Source organism: Equus caballus, chromosome 3 (genome assembly GCF_041296265.1).
Source record: "Equus caballus isolate H_3958 breed thoroughbred chromosome 3, TB-T2T, whole genome shotgun sequence".
In the NCBI taxonomy this organism is placed as follows: domain Eukaryota; kingdom Metazoa; phylum Chordata; class Mammalia; order Perissodactyla; family Equidae; genus Equus; species Equus caballus.
The window spans coordinates 22,766,080-22,784,762 of record NC_091686.1 but is presented as its reverse complement, the minus strand read 5'-3'; the positions used below and the strand labels follow the sequence as shown (position 1 = coordinate 22,784,762).

Below are 18,683 nucleotides of genomic sequence, written 5' to 3'. Positions count from 1 at the left end.
TCCTTCCTGCATCTCAGACGTTATGTCTAGGATAATTTTCTTCCTTCCTCCAGCACGTCCAGTAGAAGTTCCTTTAATGAGTCTGCTCCTGTCGTGGGTCTGTTGATAGCGACCTCTTGCAGTTCCTGTTAGTCTAAGGATTGTTGTTTCTGCCCACTCTGCTTTGTGGTAGCTTATGTTACTCCCTTACTTAAAACCCTCCCATGACTTTTCACTACGTGTGGAAAAAAATCAAACTCCTCAGCATGGCCTAGAAGGCCCTACCCGGCCCAGCCCTGCGGAATTGTCCTGTCATATTGTCCTCGTCCTGTCATATTGCTACCTCTCTCCCTGCCTCTCGGGCTTCTGCTACCATGGCCTTTTCACTCTTCAAGTGTTTACTCATATCTTTACTGAGTTTTTTATTGAAGACTGTTATGGGCTGACTTGGTCCCCCTTAAAATACACGTGTTGAAGTCATAACGCCCAGTACCTCTGCCCGGCTGCTAAGGGAATACTCTTAGGTCAACTGCCCCTCAACTCTCAGCCACACACGACTCAGAAGAGCATCACGTAACACCCTGAGCGGGTGAGGGAGGCCACAGAGGTTCCGGTTAGGGCTCTCACCCCATTCTTAATCTCACCTAGATTAATCCTTTGGGCATGCTGTCTACTTCCTGCCAGCGTACGGGGGAGCGGGAAGCCCCCATTTGCCCTGGGTTCATTCTTTGGGCTGTGAAATTGTCATTCTGGCTCAGACACAGGAGGGGGAGAGTCAGGGAAGAAAGGGGGTGGGAGGGACAGAAGAGCTTGATGTGGCACGTTGCCCGAGGCCAGTGGGGGCCACTTCTGTTCCCTCTTTTGGACCCCTTTTGGTCCCCCATCAGAGCTGCTTTCCCTCTAGCCCTGGGGCTCCATGCTTGCCCTCTTCTCTTATCCAGGCTGCTCTGGGAGGTGGAAAAGAAAAAACACGAGTGCTCAAGCTTAAAGGGTTCAGAGAGGTGCAGGGCCTGTGGGGAAGAGAGAGGGATATTTATGGAAGGGACAAAAGCTTAGGCCAGCGAGAGACACCTGCAGCCCTCAGACCCTGTGAGGCCTCCCCGTGTCCTGAAGTGGCTTCAGACTGATTTCAGGAGAAAAGTCTCAAAGCTGCCTCTGGGATACTGCTTCCCAAACACGGCCTGGTGTTAGCATCGGAGGGGTGCCAATCCACTCAATTTCCTCCATAAAGGAATGGCTGTGACAGCTGGCATTTACTGAGCACGTATTATGTGACAGGCACAGTTCCAAGAGCTCTGCAGGTAGGGGCTGATCCTGTCCTCACCATGTCCGAATGTGGGAGGCACCATTATCATCCCCCTCATTTCAGACGAGGAAGCCAAGGCTCAGGGATGCTCAGCCACCCGCCAAGGCCACACGGGGCAGGTGGCTGAGCTCGAGACTGCCTTAGAGGCCAGGCTCTTGGCCAGCACACTGAGAGGCTGGGGACACTGGAGTATAAGGATACCCAGTGCTCACCCCATTGGATTCAATACAGCTATTTTTATTTTGAAAGAAAAATAAAAATCTATGTGTCCCCCTACATTTTAATCTTCTTGGTTAGGCCTTTGGGCAAAGCAAGGGCCTGCCCTTGATCATGGATCTGGGCATACCCCGCTGCAGGGAGGAGCGGCATGGAAGGCCAGGGGGGCACTGAGGGCATGGCCCTCCTGATCACACACGGGCTGTGACCCGCTAATGCCTGGCTTCAGCCTTGATGAATGTGACCTGGTACAGGAAAAGGATTTTCTCCCCTTTATCAGAAGGAAAAGGGATCTGCACCCATCATCTTGATGTCTAAGGACTCCATAGCTCTAACACTTGAGGATGCTGGGAGAGCTTCACTTAGTAGCACTTACATGAAGGAATGAAGGAGAGGAAGGGACCCTGCGAGAACCCCAAAACAGCCACCAATTTCAGATTTTCTTTCATATCTTGAGGACATATGCATCTTATAGACATATCTCATTTAGTTCTCACAACAACTCCTCTAGGATTCTCCATTATCCCTTTACAGGTGAATAAGGCAGGGCACAGGTCACATGGCCAGGAGGACAGAACCTGGACTCTGACCAGCCATGTCTGATTCCACAGCCCAAGACCTCAACTACCGCTAATATATCATGTCTTAGAAAAGTTCCACTTTCGAGGCAACAGAAATTGAGGGATGATGAAGAGAAAGATGGAAGCATCCAGAAGACTCCCTCCAGCCCTCCTCCAGACCTTCCACCCTCCTCTTCCAATCACAATATTGGACAACAGACGCTCACCACAGAAAACTCAACGTGAGAACAACACATGTCCCTTTCCTGCAGGGGCGGGCTCCCTTGGGACCTTGTATTTAATTTATTTATAATCTGATTTGGAAATGAAAAGGCAAAGCTGTCCTTGGAGACCGCTCGGCCCATGTGTTCTAAGTTCTAGCATTGCCTCAGCTTTGCGGCTCTGAGCCTGGGCAGAGACGCCAGCGGAGCCAGGGTCCCCTTGGCTCTCTCTGGCCTCTTAGAAGTAAAGGCTGCTTCAAGCAGGGGCTTCCCCAGGCTCCTCTTTCACACAGATGCCATGAAGCATCATGTTCTCATCCAGCCGAGCAGTCAGGCCGAAGAGACAAGCCCAATAAAAGGCACACCCCTGCAGCGCTGGCTATCCGGGCACATATACTCAGCCTGCATATTTCATCCTGGCTCCCTCATTGCATGTGTATGCGTGAGCGGCACAGACTGTCACCCACCAAAGTCAGTCTCAAGCCCTGTCATACACGGGAACTCACATGGATGCGCATGTCCCTGAGCCGATGACTGGCAGTGTGCTTATTTAGCATGCTTGTCCATTTGTCCATGTCACTTCTTTCTTTGTTCTTACATGTGACATGAGGGCAAACTTGGGAAAAAAAAATATGCTCAACAAGAGAGATGCTTTAAATGTATGAGTCAGAATTGCCTACAAAATCACACACATGCACACGCACACGCACATGTACACACATACACAGTAGATGTATGTGTGCCGTGACAGGCAGGAACGTTGACAGTAGTCTAGGCGTCCTCATCCTCTGCCTAATAAAAGAAAAGGAAAACCTTCCTTTATGCATTTTTTTTTTTTTTTTTTTACTAACTGTAAGGCTTAGAGTTGTTCTAATTGGAAGAGAAAGGTGAGTGTTGCTCTACCTGATAAAAGTGACCTTTAGCCAATGAGTGGCTTGTGTTTCTCAGATGGCCCGCACAGAGACAGCCTACCTGGAGGGCGAGGGACGTTTTTTTTTTTTTTGCTATTCAAGGTGACATTTACGTCTTGAATCTTTCCATTTGGCAGGTGCCAGGAAGCCGACAGAAAAGAATCTTAAACCAGTTATGACATGATTCTCATCTCAGTACGAACAGTAGTGGAAGCAGGGGGAGCAGTTGATTGATTAACAAATGCCCTTAAGGACTGACTCTGGGCAAGGACCGTGCCGGGTGCTGGCATGCAGAGGCAACAGGACACACATGCTCCCTGGCCTCAGGGGGATTCAGAGCCAGCTGGGAAGCTGGACGCTGAGCCATAATTGCAGGTGCGAGGAGTCCCCAAGGAGATGGGCTACCAGTGCCGATGGCAGGGGCTGTCACCTAGGGAAGGGTCGCGGAGAAGGCGTCCCTGGGGAAGGACACTTCAGCTGAGGCTTGACGAGGGAGCAGGGCTCTAGGCGAGGCGTGGGGCGAGCTCGAGCAGAGAGAGCGCAGTTCGACAGGAACAGTGCGGGACAGGAAAGAGGCCTACGTGGTCGGTAAACAGAAAGAAGGCCCGAGGGGTGAGAGGACAGGGAAGTGAGAAGAAACTGCAGGGAACGCCGGGACGGGGGCCTGCCCGGCCTTACAGAACACAGGAAGTCTTTTGCATTTTATCCTAAGAAGCACGGGTGTCATTAAAAGTGGAAAACGGGGGCAGTGCCATGCTCGTCACTTGGCTGATGGGTGGATGATGGACTTGTGGCACACGAGTGGAAGCAGAGAGCCCAGTTAGGGGCTGTCGCAGTGGTCCAGGCAAGAAGCGATGGTGACTTGAACCAGGGTAACAACAGTGGCAATGGGAATGACAGGTTTCTAGAAGGTGGAGTGAGTAGAACTTGGTGATGGATTAGATGGGGTGGGGGGGTTAGGAGGAGGAAGGAATGTGGACGTCATCCAGGACAGTGATGTCATTTACTGGGACTGGGGGCCCTGGAGGAGAGGCCGGGTGGGGCAGGGGGACAGGGGTAGAGCCTGAGTTTAGTGTGGGGCATGTTGGACGTGAGTCACCTGGGAGACATCCAAGAGGAGACTTCAAGAAGGCGACGCACTTGGGACTCAGCAGAAGGGCCTAGGTGGAGAGACAGAGTTGGAAGCCTCAGCGACGGGCTAACTGAAGCTGTGAGGTGGGTGCAATTGCCAGGGACAGCAGAGGGCCTAGGAGGGAACCCTGCTGAGCTCCTTCTGCTCCAGTGGAGTTGCTGCTGGCTGAGAGGCGAGAAGGAGTAGTCAGTCAAGGGGATAAGAGGAAAAGCAGGGGAGTATGGTGTTATTCAAGCCAAGAAAGGAACGTGTTTCGGGAAGGAGGGATTGGGCAAACATGCTGAACACTGCTAAGATTTATCTTTCTGATAAAACCTGTCACTCTCTTCATTACAAATCGTGACTTCCTTATTATGGAATACCAGGCCTCTCACACATTACTGCCAGTCCACCTCCCCACTCTCGTCTCCCCTGACTTCTCCCCTACCAGTGAAGTCAGCACGGTAGCCGCCCTGACATCCCCTCTGTCGACACAGGTAGGTGCATGTCGTTCGTCTCTCCAGCATTCATTCTCTCATACGTCAGTTTTTGTCTGGAGTTCTGCCCCCTCTCACCTCCTTCAGTCCCTGTGGTTCCGAGGTCACCATTGCAGCCCTTTGGGCAGGGCACATGGCCAGGCCAACACTGATCAGTGCTTTGCCCTCCCCTGACAGTGACTGGTTGGAGGAGGGGACAGGAAGCGTGATTAAGCTGGTCCGATCAGAGTCAATCTCATGGAAGTTCTGGGACAAAGGCACATATTTCTTTCCAGTGGCTCAGAATCTGCAAGGACGTGGCCCCAGGAGTGCTGGCAGCCATTTGGGGACTGTGGGAAAAATGCTGATCTCGGAACTCGGCTAACATGTGGAAGAGCAGAGCTGAGAGACAGACTCAGGCTCCGGTGACATTGTTTGAGTTCCTGCTTTAAGCCAGGCCAGAAGCTGGAATGGATTTGGACTCTCGAACTGTGGGAACCAGTAAGTGTGCTCTCCTTTTCCTTTCTGCTTAGGGTCAGGTTTCCTGTCACTTGCAACAGAATCCATGAATCCTAACTAATACACACATGCTATTCCTGTCACTTAGAATGTTTCCCAGCTTCCCCATCTGGAACAGTGACCTGCGCTACCCAGTGTAGCCTTCTCTGACTCCTCTGAGCCATCACTCCGCTCTATCTTTCCTCAGGGCCTGGTATTATCATGTGTCTACTGTGGTTTACACATCTGCTTCCCCAGTAGCCTCAGGCCAAGAACCAGGTCTCATTTCACTTCTGTATCTGATGCCTCACACATTATCTGGTGCATAAGAGTCACTTACTGAATGTTTTCTGAATGAATGAATGAAGGAAGGAATGAATTATAAGCAGAGGCTTGGTATCAAGATATAGGAAGATATTGAAGAAAGGGAAATAAATGGTTAAATAAATGCTTAAACCAATGAAAAATTAAGTGTATCATTTCTAGTTTGGGCTAAGTACATTTTCAAAATGTCAATATTTTAATTATGGAAATGGCCTGTCAGAAATAATAAATAAATAAAGTATGTCCCTTGCTCCCAGATGGACAAACTCATTTAGCTGAGTTACATCAGAATAAATTCACAGAATCTCGTATTCAAAGCTCATTAGGTCAGCTTGGCTGATTTTTCCATAATTATTTTAAATGTTCACCATCTTCAGAATTTCACCCAAACCTAAACAGTCCTGGGCACCTAATGAGCAAGCTGCCTCGCTCAGCCCAGGCCCAGCTTCAGTGCTACGCGGGGCCATCCTTAGATGTCTATGGAAGACATCCAGAGCAAGTCACGGTTACCATGGTAACAAGCGCGGGAAAGGAAAGGGTGACTGTCATATATGAGATGAGGATCATGTACAGGAGGCGCTGACAAGCGAAGGAAACAACCTGAGGCTTCCTCAGGTAAGCATGGCCACTCAACATTTAGGTGCTAAAAACTGAGCTGTCAACACCTCCGATAAGGAAATCCACAGAAGCCCATTCACCCTGGTCACCAATGAGGATTTGGACCCAGATGAAAATGTTTCCGAGGCCTGACTAAAACAGGCTGTTTATTTTTTTAAAGGAGTGTTTTCCAAATTAAGTTCAGATTTAGCTTCTAATTGAATTTAAATTTAATTGAATAGGAGAGGCACCTCAAAACACAAATATTGTGAACACAGCTTTTCTGCTTCAGCCTTCACCTCCTCCCACTATTGTGTACATGTGTCTATACATACGTCTGTACACACGCATATACGGGCCAGAATGCAACACGCAGAACAGGCAACATGGAGCTCAGGGCCACACATGCTCAATGTACTGTCCTATGCAATTCATGCTTTGGGTTTGAAATGCTTATTAAGAAAACTCTACAAAGACTTTATTTTTTAGTGACAAATTTCTTTAAAAAAAATTTTTTTTTTTTAAAGATTGGCACCTGAGCTAACAACTGTTGCCAATCTTCTTTTTTTTCTTTCTGCTTTTTCTCCCCAAATCCCCCCAGTATATATAGTTGTGTATTTTAGTTGTGGGTCCCTCTAGTTGTGGCACGTGGGACACTGCCTCAGCATGGCCTGATGAGTGGTGCCATGTTTGCTCCCAGGATCCGAACCAGCGAAACCCTGGGCCACCGCAGCAGAGTGTGCAAACTTAACCACTTGGCCACAGGGCTGGCCCCACAAATTTCTTTTTTTTTAAAGGCATTTTTTGTTTTTTTCCCCCAAGATTGGCACCTGAGCTAACATCTGTTGCCAATCTTCTTCTTTTTTTCTTCTTCTCCCCAAAGCCCCCAGTACATAGTTGCATATTCTAGCTGCGAGTGCCTATGGTTGTGCTGTGTGGGTCGCAGCCGCAGCATGGCTTGATGAGCGGTGCCATGTCCACCTCCAGGATCCAAACCTGTAAAAACCTGGGCCACCAAAGGGGAGCACACAAACTTAACCACTCGGCCAGGGGACCAGCCACTAGTGACAAATTTCTAATGATCCAACCACTAGATTCAAATTAAAGCAGGCTTAGGGATTGGGGCTTATAAAGATATTTTGTCTGCTTTTCTGGTTTGAAAATCTAGGATGGACCATGATTTTAGGCTCCTTGTTACTTCTGTTAATAATTAGTTGTCAGAACTGAAAGTATTCATGAAAAACGAATATACGGATACAGGAAGCCCAGTGTAAAGCCTGAAGGAGAAAAAAGTGAACAGCAGACAGGAGCTCTGCGGGGCTGCCAGAGCCCTCTGCTGCTGGTACCTTATCTGATTTTCCTCATCGTCCACCAGGAAGAACCAGCGGAACTTCACGACCAAGGGGCTGCAGTTGGTCATTGTAACGTATCGGATCACCTCCGTATCGTTCAGGATACAGCCGAAATCCAGCTCCATGGTCTCAAAGCTGAGGTTGGGATAATGGACTTCTCCACGCAGGTTCAGGCTGTCCACCTGAGGGTGCTCCACGTACTTGATTGCTAGAATTTCTTCTGCCACCCAGTTGTTTAAATCATTTCTATAGGAAGGGTCAAACTTGACCAGCAGGTTTTTTTCTCCACCGATCTCCAGTTTAATAGGCTGCAAACGAGATGATGGGGAATTAACCAGCCTTTGTATTATGCATTTCCAACCTGATACAGGAAACAAGACAACTAAAGTTATTTATATGTATTTATGTACATACACACATACAGATACACCCATACATACATACAGATTAGTGGGAAATACATACCTACCTGCACTTTATCCATAATTACGTATTCACACGCATACATAATTAAACAGCTAGTACATCTATATCAATATCTGTATCTATCCATATTTATCAATATCTGTAGATATTTAAATATATATGCACACACATATTTTATTAGTTGAAAATGAAAGCAAAGAAAATCTGGAGAGGAATTATTTGGGAAAAGATTTTGATAAGCATTGTGAGGTTATGAGGACTAAGGAGTGGTAAAAGGGAAAATCTACAATGAGTAACTATTATAAAACATCCTTAACCAAAAATAAATTAGATTGAAAAATGCTCTTCCCAGACAAGTGGGAAAAGTTCTTTGCTTAAGAAATGTTTAAAAAGGCTTTCCAAAGCCCTGGAGGAGGGGCTCTGAAGAGGGTGACCCAGAAAGGGACGGATTAGGTCATTTAATTTCTTTTCTAATGTCTGCGATTCTAACTCGTAAGCACAGAGTTTTCCACTTTCCACTGTTTCCCATTCAACTTCAAATGACACTCAGAGCTGTACAGAGTTTGCTTGGTAGATTTTGTTTGTTCTTTTCTTGCTTTGATTCAAATCCCCAAGTGTTCCTTGATGCCAAGGCCGCAGTAACACCTTCCCATAGAAAGCCTGGCTACGTGTTGGCTTTTTTAGGAATTGCTCAATTCTCACATTTAATCGGCTAGAAGGCCGCCTCCTGGTTTTGCAGAAAGTGTCCGCGGCAGTTGGGAGGAATGCACACAGGAATGCATCTGTTTACAGATTCCCTCTCCGCTGAGTTTTAAGGGTCAGGTATTCAACTGTGATCTTCAGTGACGCGATTAAATGGTTTCATCTGATAAAGCCCAGCCACCTGATTCAAGAGTCAGAGAGGGTAATGGCTCTTGAGTTGGCTGATCCCATCTGAAAGCCTAGCTGGCCACTTGGCACAGGTGGCTGGGCACAATTTAGAACCCATTCTTCTAGGGCATCTGCCACACTTGGTATCACAATGCTTGTTGTTTCGATATCTTTGAAGATTGAATTAAACATTTTTTCCCCAGGGGAACGACTTTGTTGTTCTGTAGAAATGATACATGTCCACAACATTTTACATTATATACAAAAGCACAGAGAAGAAATTAGAAACTCATCCAAAATTTCACTGTATACTATTTTTCAGAGTTCACATTTGGTAAACATTAGTCCAGGGATGAAGGATGGATAAATAAAATTTTACAAAAACGGAATTAGGTTAATTTATTTAAAAAATCGTGTTTCAACTAGAGGAAGATTGGCACAGATGTTAGCTCAGGGATAATCTTCTTCAAGCAAAAAGAGGAAAATTGGCAACAGATGTTAGCTGAGAGCCCATCTTCCTCACCAAAAAAAAAAAAAAAAAAAATCATGTTTGATTTTTTTCTAAAAAGAAAAAACCTGAAAAAATTTTCTTATACAAAATATATTAATCCCAAGATCATGGACTCTGCAGCCAGACTGCTTGGGTTCAAATCCTTGCTCTGCCAGTTACTAGCTCTAGGAACTTATCGCTTGGCCTTCTTAGCCTTCAGTTTCAACAGGGACACTAATAGCACCGATCTCTTTTTAAGAGGATGAAATGAATTAATATCTAGGTGATATGTTCAGAGCAGTGCCTGGCACACAGTGTATGGTCTACAGATACCAATTATTACTATTATCCCCTTATAATCAAGAGAAAGGATGGTTCAATATTAAGCAGTTTCAACTTTAGACAATATCTTACTGACACTCAGCTGTAAAAGGCAATGGAATAGCACCTATGCTTCCCCCACACCTCCAAGTTTTTATTGACTATAGCGCTTATTTTAAACAGCTGAGGTTTAAAACATTCTGTTCTGAAATCATAACCGTCAAAGTTGTTTAGGCTCAGTTCTATAGTTAAATGGACTCAGTGTTTACTAACAGTCTTTTCCAAACAGGTTTTTTCATTCCTGAATGCCTTATGTGGTTCTTCTTGTGAATGGTTGTATTTCATTGGCAAACTGGTTTTTCAACAAGGGTGCATGAGTGCTGTATTCATTGATTCCTCGAATTCTGAGAGTGTCTGCCTGATACCTTTAGACTCAAAGGACAATTTGGCTGGTTATAAAATTTGTGGGTCACCCTTTCTTTCCCTCAAAACTCTGTAGCCATTGCTCTGTTGTCCTCTGGCATTGAGTGTCACTGTGGAGAAGTTCAAGGTTAGTCCAGAATCTTCCCTTGATGGGTCTCTTCTTCTCTGTTTAGATGTCATAGAATTCTTTGGTTATCAATAAGACCAATAACTTCACTAAGATATGTCTGCCTGTTGAATATTCTATATCATTGGTCCCAGGACAAGATGTGGACTTATTTTTTTTAAATCTTTAAAAATATGTTTCATTTCTACATTTAAATAGATAAGATAATGAAAAGCATGTGACCTTTGTGCCCATCTCCCCACCTCTTACCCAAGCCAACTATTGCCTTCCCCTGACGTACCAAGATTACAAGTGTCTTGTCTATCCTTGTGGAGATATTATATGGATATGAAATCACATTCATATATGTATTCCTTTAATTTTTACACATTTAATAGCATCTTATGCACTCTTGCTCTGCATTTTGCTTTTTTCACTGGAAGATGACCCGTCATTGCCTTTAGAGCTGCCTCATTCTTTTTAATAGCTGCATTTTCTTCCACCATAAAATTCTGCCATCATTTATTTAACCAATGTCCTACTGATGGATATTGGCTCCCAGTCTTTTGCTTCTATAATCAATGTTGCAATGAATATCCTGTATATATGTCATCTTGTATATTGTGTCTATGTCTACAAGATAAATTCCTAGGAGTGGAATAACTAGGTCAAAGGACATGGGCATTTAAAATTTTGATAGCTCTTGCCATGTTGCCTGCCAGTGTATACTTCCCTGACACCGTAGGGAGTGTCTGTTTCCACATGCCCTCCCTAGCACAGAACACTATCCAATTTTTGCTCTTTGCTAATTTGATAGAAAAAAAAATGTGTTTCACAGTAATTTTAATTTGCATTTCTTTTAATATGATTATACTTGAGCATATTTTTATTTATTTAAGAGCCATTTTATTTTTCTTTCTGTGAAGTCTCTGTTCATTTCTTTTGCCTATTTTTCTATTGGGTTGTTGGTATTTTTCTTGTTGATTTGTAGAAGCTCTTTATTTTTTAAACTATATGTATGCTTTTATTAAAGTTATACATGAAAATAACATAAAAGATCAAACTGTACTACAAGAGTTATTACAAGAAACAGTAGTTCCTCACTCACTGGTATCCCCACAGTCCAGAGGCCCCCATATCTCAATTTGTGTGGTAGGGCTTGTCTACAGAACACTTTCCTTGGGCAGAGAGGGCATGGTCAGGTGGTGGACACACCCCAGATACCAGAGAGTATTCTGGGTGTTGACACTCATGCTAGAAACATTAAATTTCCCTAAATGTTTTGATTAACTTCTCTGGGGAAGATCACTTATCTTTAAAAGTGGGACAAAAGCCAGCTGCCCGTGTTTTTCGTGTGGGGTTGGGTGAGACAGCTGTCCTGTGCACACGGAATCTCTCTATTTTCAGCGCTCTCTCACACTTGTTGCCTCTGAGTCCAGGCTACTTGGGCTGAATGACTCCCACATATTTGCAGCCTCACTGGAGAATTTTCTAGGCTGCAGGTTTTGTGCCTTTTTGTCAACCTACTCCATCCTCATTCTATCTTCTAGAATTTGTTTAAATCTCTCATGATTTGGCTTATACCCATTCTCTTCTCCCTTTATTTTATTGCTCTGGGCTTCTTTCGTTTTGAACATTTCTACTTTTATCTTATTAAGGTTTCAAGGAGGGACGAGAGTGGGTCTAATCCACCCCCAGCTGAGAAAGCTGCTCACGTCTGAATTCTCATGTTCTCATCCATTTGTTTCCCTCTGCTCAGTGAGTTCACTCTTCATCCCCCTTTGAACGCTGGTAGCTCATCTTTTTAAAGTCAGGTCACATCATCTGTAACTTCTTTGAGACTGTGGAGAACTACCTGCTTGTGCTTGTGGTCTTCTTCCTGGCGTGGGTTCCCTTGCAGCAGGTTTTCATCTGCCTCTTGCTTATGATCATTGCCCTCTTTTATTTCTCTCTTCAAAGATCTTGGCTGGTTTTTCCCAGCTCACGCTTGAATGAGACCCACTAAAAAAATGGGTGGGGAGGCGCAGGGGAAGGCGGCAGTGCAGTTTACAGCCTCCAGTTGGGTACTGTCTGCAACACCCTCTCACCAAGTGGCTCTGGCCTGTTTCCCCCCAAGACCCATCTCCCTGAGTATGGCTCACAGCAAATCTTAAGTCACCGGCTCCTTCTTCTGAGATCTCGCGATTGCTGCCTGTCCTCCCTTCCTCCTTCATACCACTTCTCCATTAGCTGTCTCCTTAGATGGTGTGTGGATCTGGTTTCTCCTTCAATCTTCCTTTCCTACAGCTCTGCAGTGCTGCATGTCCCATGGCCCTGCCTTTTCCACTGGTGTCATCACGCCCAGCAAAGGATCACGGAGATGATTTTGTAGGGATGTTTAGAGAACGCTGCATCCTGCCGCAGACTGGTGGCCAGGTGGGCTCACAGCCTCCTCCCTGCCCCCAGTTCAGATTTCTCAGTATCTGGAGATGGGCTGGCTGGTTTAGAGACTGGGCTTGGGCTATTTCCTCGTTTCCATGAGTGTGAAGTTTTGGTCGGATTTGAGGGAGGGGATTTAAAAGATCTGTACTCTCATTAGTGGGAAGTCACTGTTTTCTAAAGATCAGCTTCATTATAAAGTGCAGGCATGAGAGGGTTATCACAAGGAGCCAGAGTTCTTACATCATGACTAATAGTTTTCCTACTGATCGATACTGGAATTTATTTACAATTCATTTTAAATTTTCTGTATTTTTTCCTCCTTGTTGCCTAGGGTCTTTGTACTTTTCTGGACTGAAATTTAGGTAGTGTACTGATATTATTCTCTTCCTGTTTCACACACACCACTCCCCCAGGACCTCGTTAGGACAGCCCTCTGTCAGTTACCTCGGGAGTTAAGGGCAGTGGGGATTTATCAGTTTCACAGATGAAGAAGGGGCCTCTTGTCGAGAGCAACATGTTCACGGGCAGCGTGGAAACGTTCTTCATGACCAAGGGCTGGTAATCAGGTTGCAGGACAGTGTTAGGTTTCTGCAAAAAAGGAAAAAGAGGAAACAAATCAAGTTACGGCAAACGTGGTAAGGCTTTAGGAACAAAAGTCTCGAATTCATTGTTAATGAATTAGCGTTTCTCCCTCTCCCTTTGTCTCTGTCTGTGTCTGTCTCTCCACAAATTTTTTCCCTTGCAGAGATTTAGATAAATCATTTGGAATGTATGGCGGACAACTGAGAAGTGAACCTACATAAGCCAGAAAACACAGATTTGATTTCTTACTTTCTTGTTAAAAAAAAAAAAAAAACACCTATACAAGCCAGGCCTCTGGCTAGAACTATTACCGTAGAAGTTTCCACAGTGTTATAAACAAAGTCTAATAAACTAGCGTTAGCTTGCGGAAGAACCCAGGTATTATTATAATGAATAAACCATTTTTTCCTTACATGATATTTTTCCATGCTTAAAATACCCAATTTGCAAATCTACTAATCTTGTTATATTGACAAATGCTCATAACTGTTTCTTGTAAATTTTTCCTGATACCACCAGGATAGTTGGTTGAGAAGCATCTTTTCACTCTGCTAGACATATCAAATTTAATTTTTCAACTGGAGATAGCATCAGAAATGGATCCTGAGCTGGCAGTTTCTGGTCAGACTGGATTTCTCTTCTTCTGATGTTGGGGTCCACATTATTTCTCGTGTGCCCTGGAAAGGGGGTCTTTTAATATCAGCAGGAGGTGACCAGAGGGCCCAACCTGTGGCCCCTAAAGGGAACCCCCCTTCAGTCATTGCCTGGCTCTTACAGCAACTCTAGCCTGTTCTTCCAGGCCTCTTTGTTTCAATTTTCTTTTGCTCCCTGCTCTGATTTCAGTGAAATCCTCCTGATTCCATATTTTGATCTGACCCTGTCTCTGCTTCTTTGTCCAGCACTGTCTTCCTTCTGTGGTTTCTGGGTCCCCTGGTTCTGAGCAAGCTTGGTTGACCAGTGTCCACCACATCTTAGTCAGTCCAGGCTGCCATAACAAGTATCATAGACTGGGTGCATTAATCCACAGACATTTATGTCTCACAGTTCTGGAGGCTGGGAAGTCCAAGATCAAGGCGGCAGCATATCTAGTGTCTGCTGAGGGCCCGTTTCCTGGCTTGTAGATGACCATCTTCTCACTGTGTCCTCACATGGCTGAGAGAGATTCTCCCTCTTGCCTCTTCTTATAAGGGCACTAATCCCATTCATGAGGGCTTCACCTTCATGACCTCATTACCACCCAAAGGCTCCGCCTCCAACATCACCACATTAGGCACTAGGGCTTCAACAAGTGAATTTTGGGGACACAAACATTCAGTCCATAATAGTTAGCTCGAGCCTCCTGCCTCAGTTGTACTCCACCAGCCCCCTGTGCACTCCCAAAGTTCTTTCAGGGGTTCGGTCTGGCACTTACCATGAGATGCCAGCCACCGCTTCCCTCTAACCCAGTACTATGGGGATTGCATTCACCTTGCATTTGCAGGTTGCATATTACAGTTTGGGGGAGGGATGAAGCAGTACTTTGGGGCCATTAACAAAGGCTGCATGGAGAACTGTCCACCCAGTGACCTTCCCCTGGCTGCTGTGTCACTGCAGGTAGCTTTGAAGTGAAGAAGCCACACTTGGTTGGTTTTGGCAAGAGGCCATTTAGAGGCTAGTGGTGAGAAGGAGTCGATGCACCGAGCACCGATTCTATTTTAAAATGACCCCATCTCTCTGGGTTGTCTGTCTCCCCAGCTATCAGGAGACAGAATTCGCTGCTGGACTTCATGAAGCAAACTGGCTGCTAGTTTCAATTGACCTTTTCAATTCCATAGAGATGTGGTTTCATCTCCGTGGTCTATCAATGGTACAATAGTTATAAAGTAGCTCAAATCTGAGGAAATGGTTATGGAAAATTCTCCCCATAGGCAGGGCTAGTATCATTATGGTCTAATGTACTAAATCAGATACACTGCCTGGAGCTGAAAACAAGGAGACGGAACAGATAATTGGGTGTTATATAATTAAATCTGAATACCGAGACCTAACAGGTCTCTTTCACACGCTGGGTGATGCAGGTACATTTCTTCATTGTCCCTGATATGGATTAAATGCGAGCAGGAAATAAACAATAAAAAATACAGAAGGTGGACAGATTTCAAATGTGATATCCGGGGAAAGGAGAGAAGGGCAAAACCAAACAGGGAGTTGTGACTCAATTCACTTTTTAATTCAATAAGTCACTGCCATATTCAAAATATTTGCTATTTTATTCTAGTGATAAATTCAAACAATAGACATTTAAACAAGCATATGTGTGTGTGTGTCTTTAAAATAAGGCTTAATGATATAAAGAGAAGAAAAGGAACACTACCCACACATTTATATGAGTGTTTAAGGGCTTCGAAAAAATCTAATAAGAAACTAAGCTGCATATTTAACATATACTGTAATGTCTTGCACAGAATAACTATTCAATAAATATTCACTGAATTTTCTTTGAATAGATACATTTAGAGAAAATATGAAAAAATTCAGTGCAGCTCTCACCAATAAATATCTTTCCCGATTACTTAAAAAAGGAAGAATTTAAAAAAGAGCAATGAGGGCTTAATAACTGTAGCAGGAATTCTTGAAGTATTTTCTTTCATACGTCTCATGGAGCTTGTCACAGTTAGTTTAGCATCCTCTAACTGAAACCCTACTCTCCTTCTTCCATGCCTGCGTTCCCTGCTAGTCTGCTAAGCCAGGGTTTTGCTGTGTCTTTGCTGCTCAATACACTGTAAGTGCTCAAAAATTATTTGTTGATTTGAATTGAACTTGTCCATCTCACCTCGCCTACTCGACTATAAGCTTCCTTATTCATCTCCTAGCAGAGCACGTTGTCTATGGTGGGTGCTCAATAGATATTTATTTAATATAAATAAAGTATGACAGAATCCACTACCAGAATAACTGGTCTCGAACATTCTCCTACGAGCCTCCAGGTAATGCAAGGAGCCCTGGTGTATTCCTGCATGACTGTGAGGCACTGCCACACCCCGTCCTTTTGTAGGATAGGACACTGTCTCAAGACTTAGCTTTCAGTATGTATCTCCCGCACTATGGGACAATGGCTTACTTAATGCTTGGTCCTCCTGGTCAGCTGTGAGATTCACCAGGGAGGGACTATTCTTGCTGTTGTGTTCCTAGTGCGCAGCACAGTGCCCGGCACATGGGAGGCCTTAATAAATGTCCCACTCAGCAGCCAGCGTGACTGAATGAATAAATCTGACCATGTCACTCCTCTCCCTCCATGGAGCCCTCTGAGGCCAGCCCACAACAAAACCCAAAGGCTAGAACATGCCTTCCAGTCATGCTACACTCATCTGGCCCCTGCTCACTTCTCTAGATGGACCTCATGTCATTCTTTGCACTTTCTCTGTCTAAGGTGGGCTTTCGGTTCTATACACTCACTAAGCTCTTTCCTAACTCAGGCCCTTCGCACGTGCTGTTCCCTCTGCCTACCATTCTCTCCCCCTGCCTTGTTCCAGACTAATTTCTATTTTTCCTTCAAGTCTCAACTTGAGGCACTTGCTCAAGTCTAGGACCCCATGGACAAAGAAGGCCATGTCTCCTGAGACATGCTCTCGTAGCACCTTATACCTCTTCTTCCTAGCACTGTTTAGAATTGTATTTTAAATAACTACATTTTAACAATTTATTTACAGTCTGTAACCTCGACCAGTCTCTTAGCTTTAACTACATCTGGTTGGTTAGCCAGATTTTCAGCACCAGGACAGTCCTCAACTCAGAAGAGACATTCCATACATATCTGCCTTGAATGGTAAGTAATTCTATGATGGAAGTCTGCCTGGGGTTCGGTCAAGTCCTCCTGTGATGTCTCCCTGACTTCCTCACCATCCCGCCCCTGCCCTCAGTAGCAGTCATCCCCATCTCTCCCCTGTTCTCTGCCTCCTCCATTTATTACTTGCCCTTAATGGGCACATAAAGTTATGGACATTTATAGCCATATAAATCAAAATGTGAACCAAATAGTTTAAGCTGATTATTCTCAAGCAGTGTTAGGTGACCTACATAATAGCTTGTATCTCAGTTTCCTCATGTGCATCATGAGAATGATAACAGAACCTAGATTATTGTGAGGGACAACTGGGAAAATGCATGTAACAAATAGGGCTTGAGGCTGAGCACATGCCAATCAATCAGTGGTAGCTGTTCTTACTGATTATTATAATTACCAATAATTCTACTCCAACCTTTTCTATACTATGATGTTTATTTTACTAGTTAGAGGAAAATGATCGACTAAAGTGTATTTTCAGTGTACTGGAATATCCCTTCACTTTGGTCTTACCCATCAGGAATGATGGAAGTAGGATTTCCATAGCAATTTACATTTCAAAGGAACATAGGTTTAGATTCAGAATTTTTGGTTGAACGTGTATTGGCCTCTGGAGCTTAAAACAACCTGGCTGGGTGTGAGGGTAACAGGCTTCCTATTAATTTAGCTTCCAAAATGAAAATGTGAACATGCTGACCCCTGGTTGGAGCACGCAGCCTCCCCAGCACAGCCCCACTGACCTTCTCCAGTCGGTATAGGAGCTGCTTGGTGGAGAGCTGGATAAGTGGAGACACAAACTCACAGATGATGTTCACAGCCATCAGCAAGCTCCTCTCCCTTTGGGCCCCGATGATGGCGTGGCAGACCAGCTTTTCTTTGACTATCTGCAGATGAGATACATCCATATCTCAGAAAACTTAATTCTCAACAATCAGCAAACTGATTCTGAACTACCTGTCTGGGGATACCAGAAAAGAGTTCATTTTTCTAAATAGTGCCTTTCAGGGATCGCTCTCTGTCACAAAGTCTGATGGGTTAAATATGTCCTGGATGGATCCTGTGTCTATTTCTGACTGCTCCTGAGGACACAATCAATTTACATTCAGTTCAACCAATATATATATGGAAGATGTACTATGTATCATGGCTGTTAGCGACTGGACATACAAAACAGTGATGGACAAGGTGGATGAAATCCTTCATGGACTTCATTGGTAGCTACACGATTTCTTATCAAGCTAGTTAGAAACGGTGGCTGGAAAAATTGTGCCTTTCGTACTTGAATATTTAAAAATCATGCCACAGAAACTAATATTTCTTTGGACCCGAGAGGCCCAGATTTTTATAAAGTAGAAATGACCCAAAGTGAATTTATATCATGAATAGCTTGTATTGAAGAGTACTCAGGTTTCAGACGTTAATGAATTCAAGTCTCTTCTCAATTATGTAGATAACCTGGAAGAACATTCAGGGAAGCTTTTAGTAAAGCTTAAACTGAATTTAGAACCCCAGGAGCTCAGATTTAATGCCTTTAAAAATATGGTTAACTCTTGATAACGACATTGTGAATGTGCTCCTGCAAGAGGCTGTCCATGTCTTGAGATGAGGGGCTGCATTCTATTCATCTTTGCATCCTTAGTGCCTAGCATGGTGTTTGTCATGTGGTACAC

The 18,683-nt window shown here is 44.5% G+C and overlaps 1 protein-coding gene across 6 annotated transcripts in view; it reads right to left on the bottom strand.

Annotated features, from left to right (window-relative positions):
• The window catches only part of HYDIN (HYDIN axonemal central pair apparatus protein), a 335,806-nt gene that overhangs the window by 143,461 nt on the left and 173,662 nt on the right, over nucleotides 1-18,683 (bottom strand). For all 6 annotated transcript variants that reach the window (XR_002806835.2, XM_023637294.2, XM_023637295.2 and 3 more), the window contains exons 21-23: nucleotides 17,754-17,897; nucleotides 13,053-13,196; nucleotides 7,546-7,859 (exon numbers count right to left, since the gene is read on the bottom strand). Coding sequence is in view for 5 of the 6 variants with exons in the window: in XM_023637294.2 (XP_023493062.2) it covers nucleotides 7,546-7,859; nucleotides 13,053-13,196; nucleotides 17,754-17,897 (602 nt within the window). In the remaining variant the exon portion in view is untranslated. The remainder of the gene's footprint in view (nucleotides 1-7,545; nucleotides 7,860-13,052; nucleotides 13,197-17,753; nucleotides 17,898-18,683) is intronic.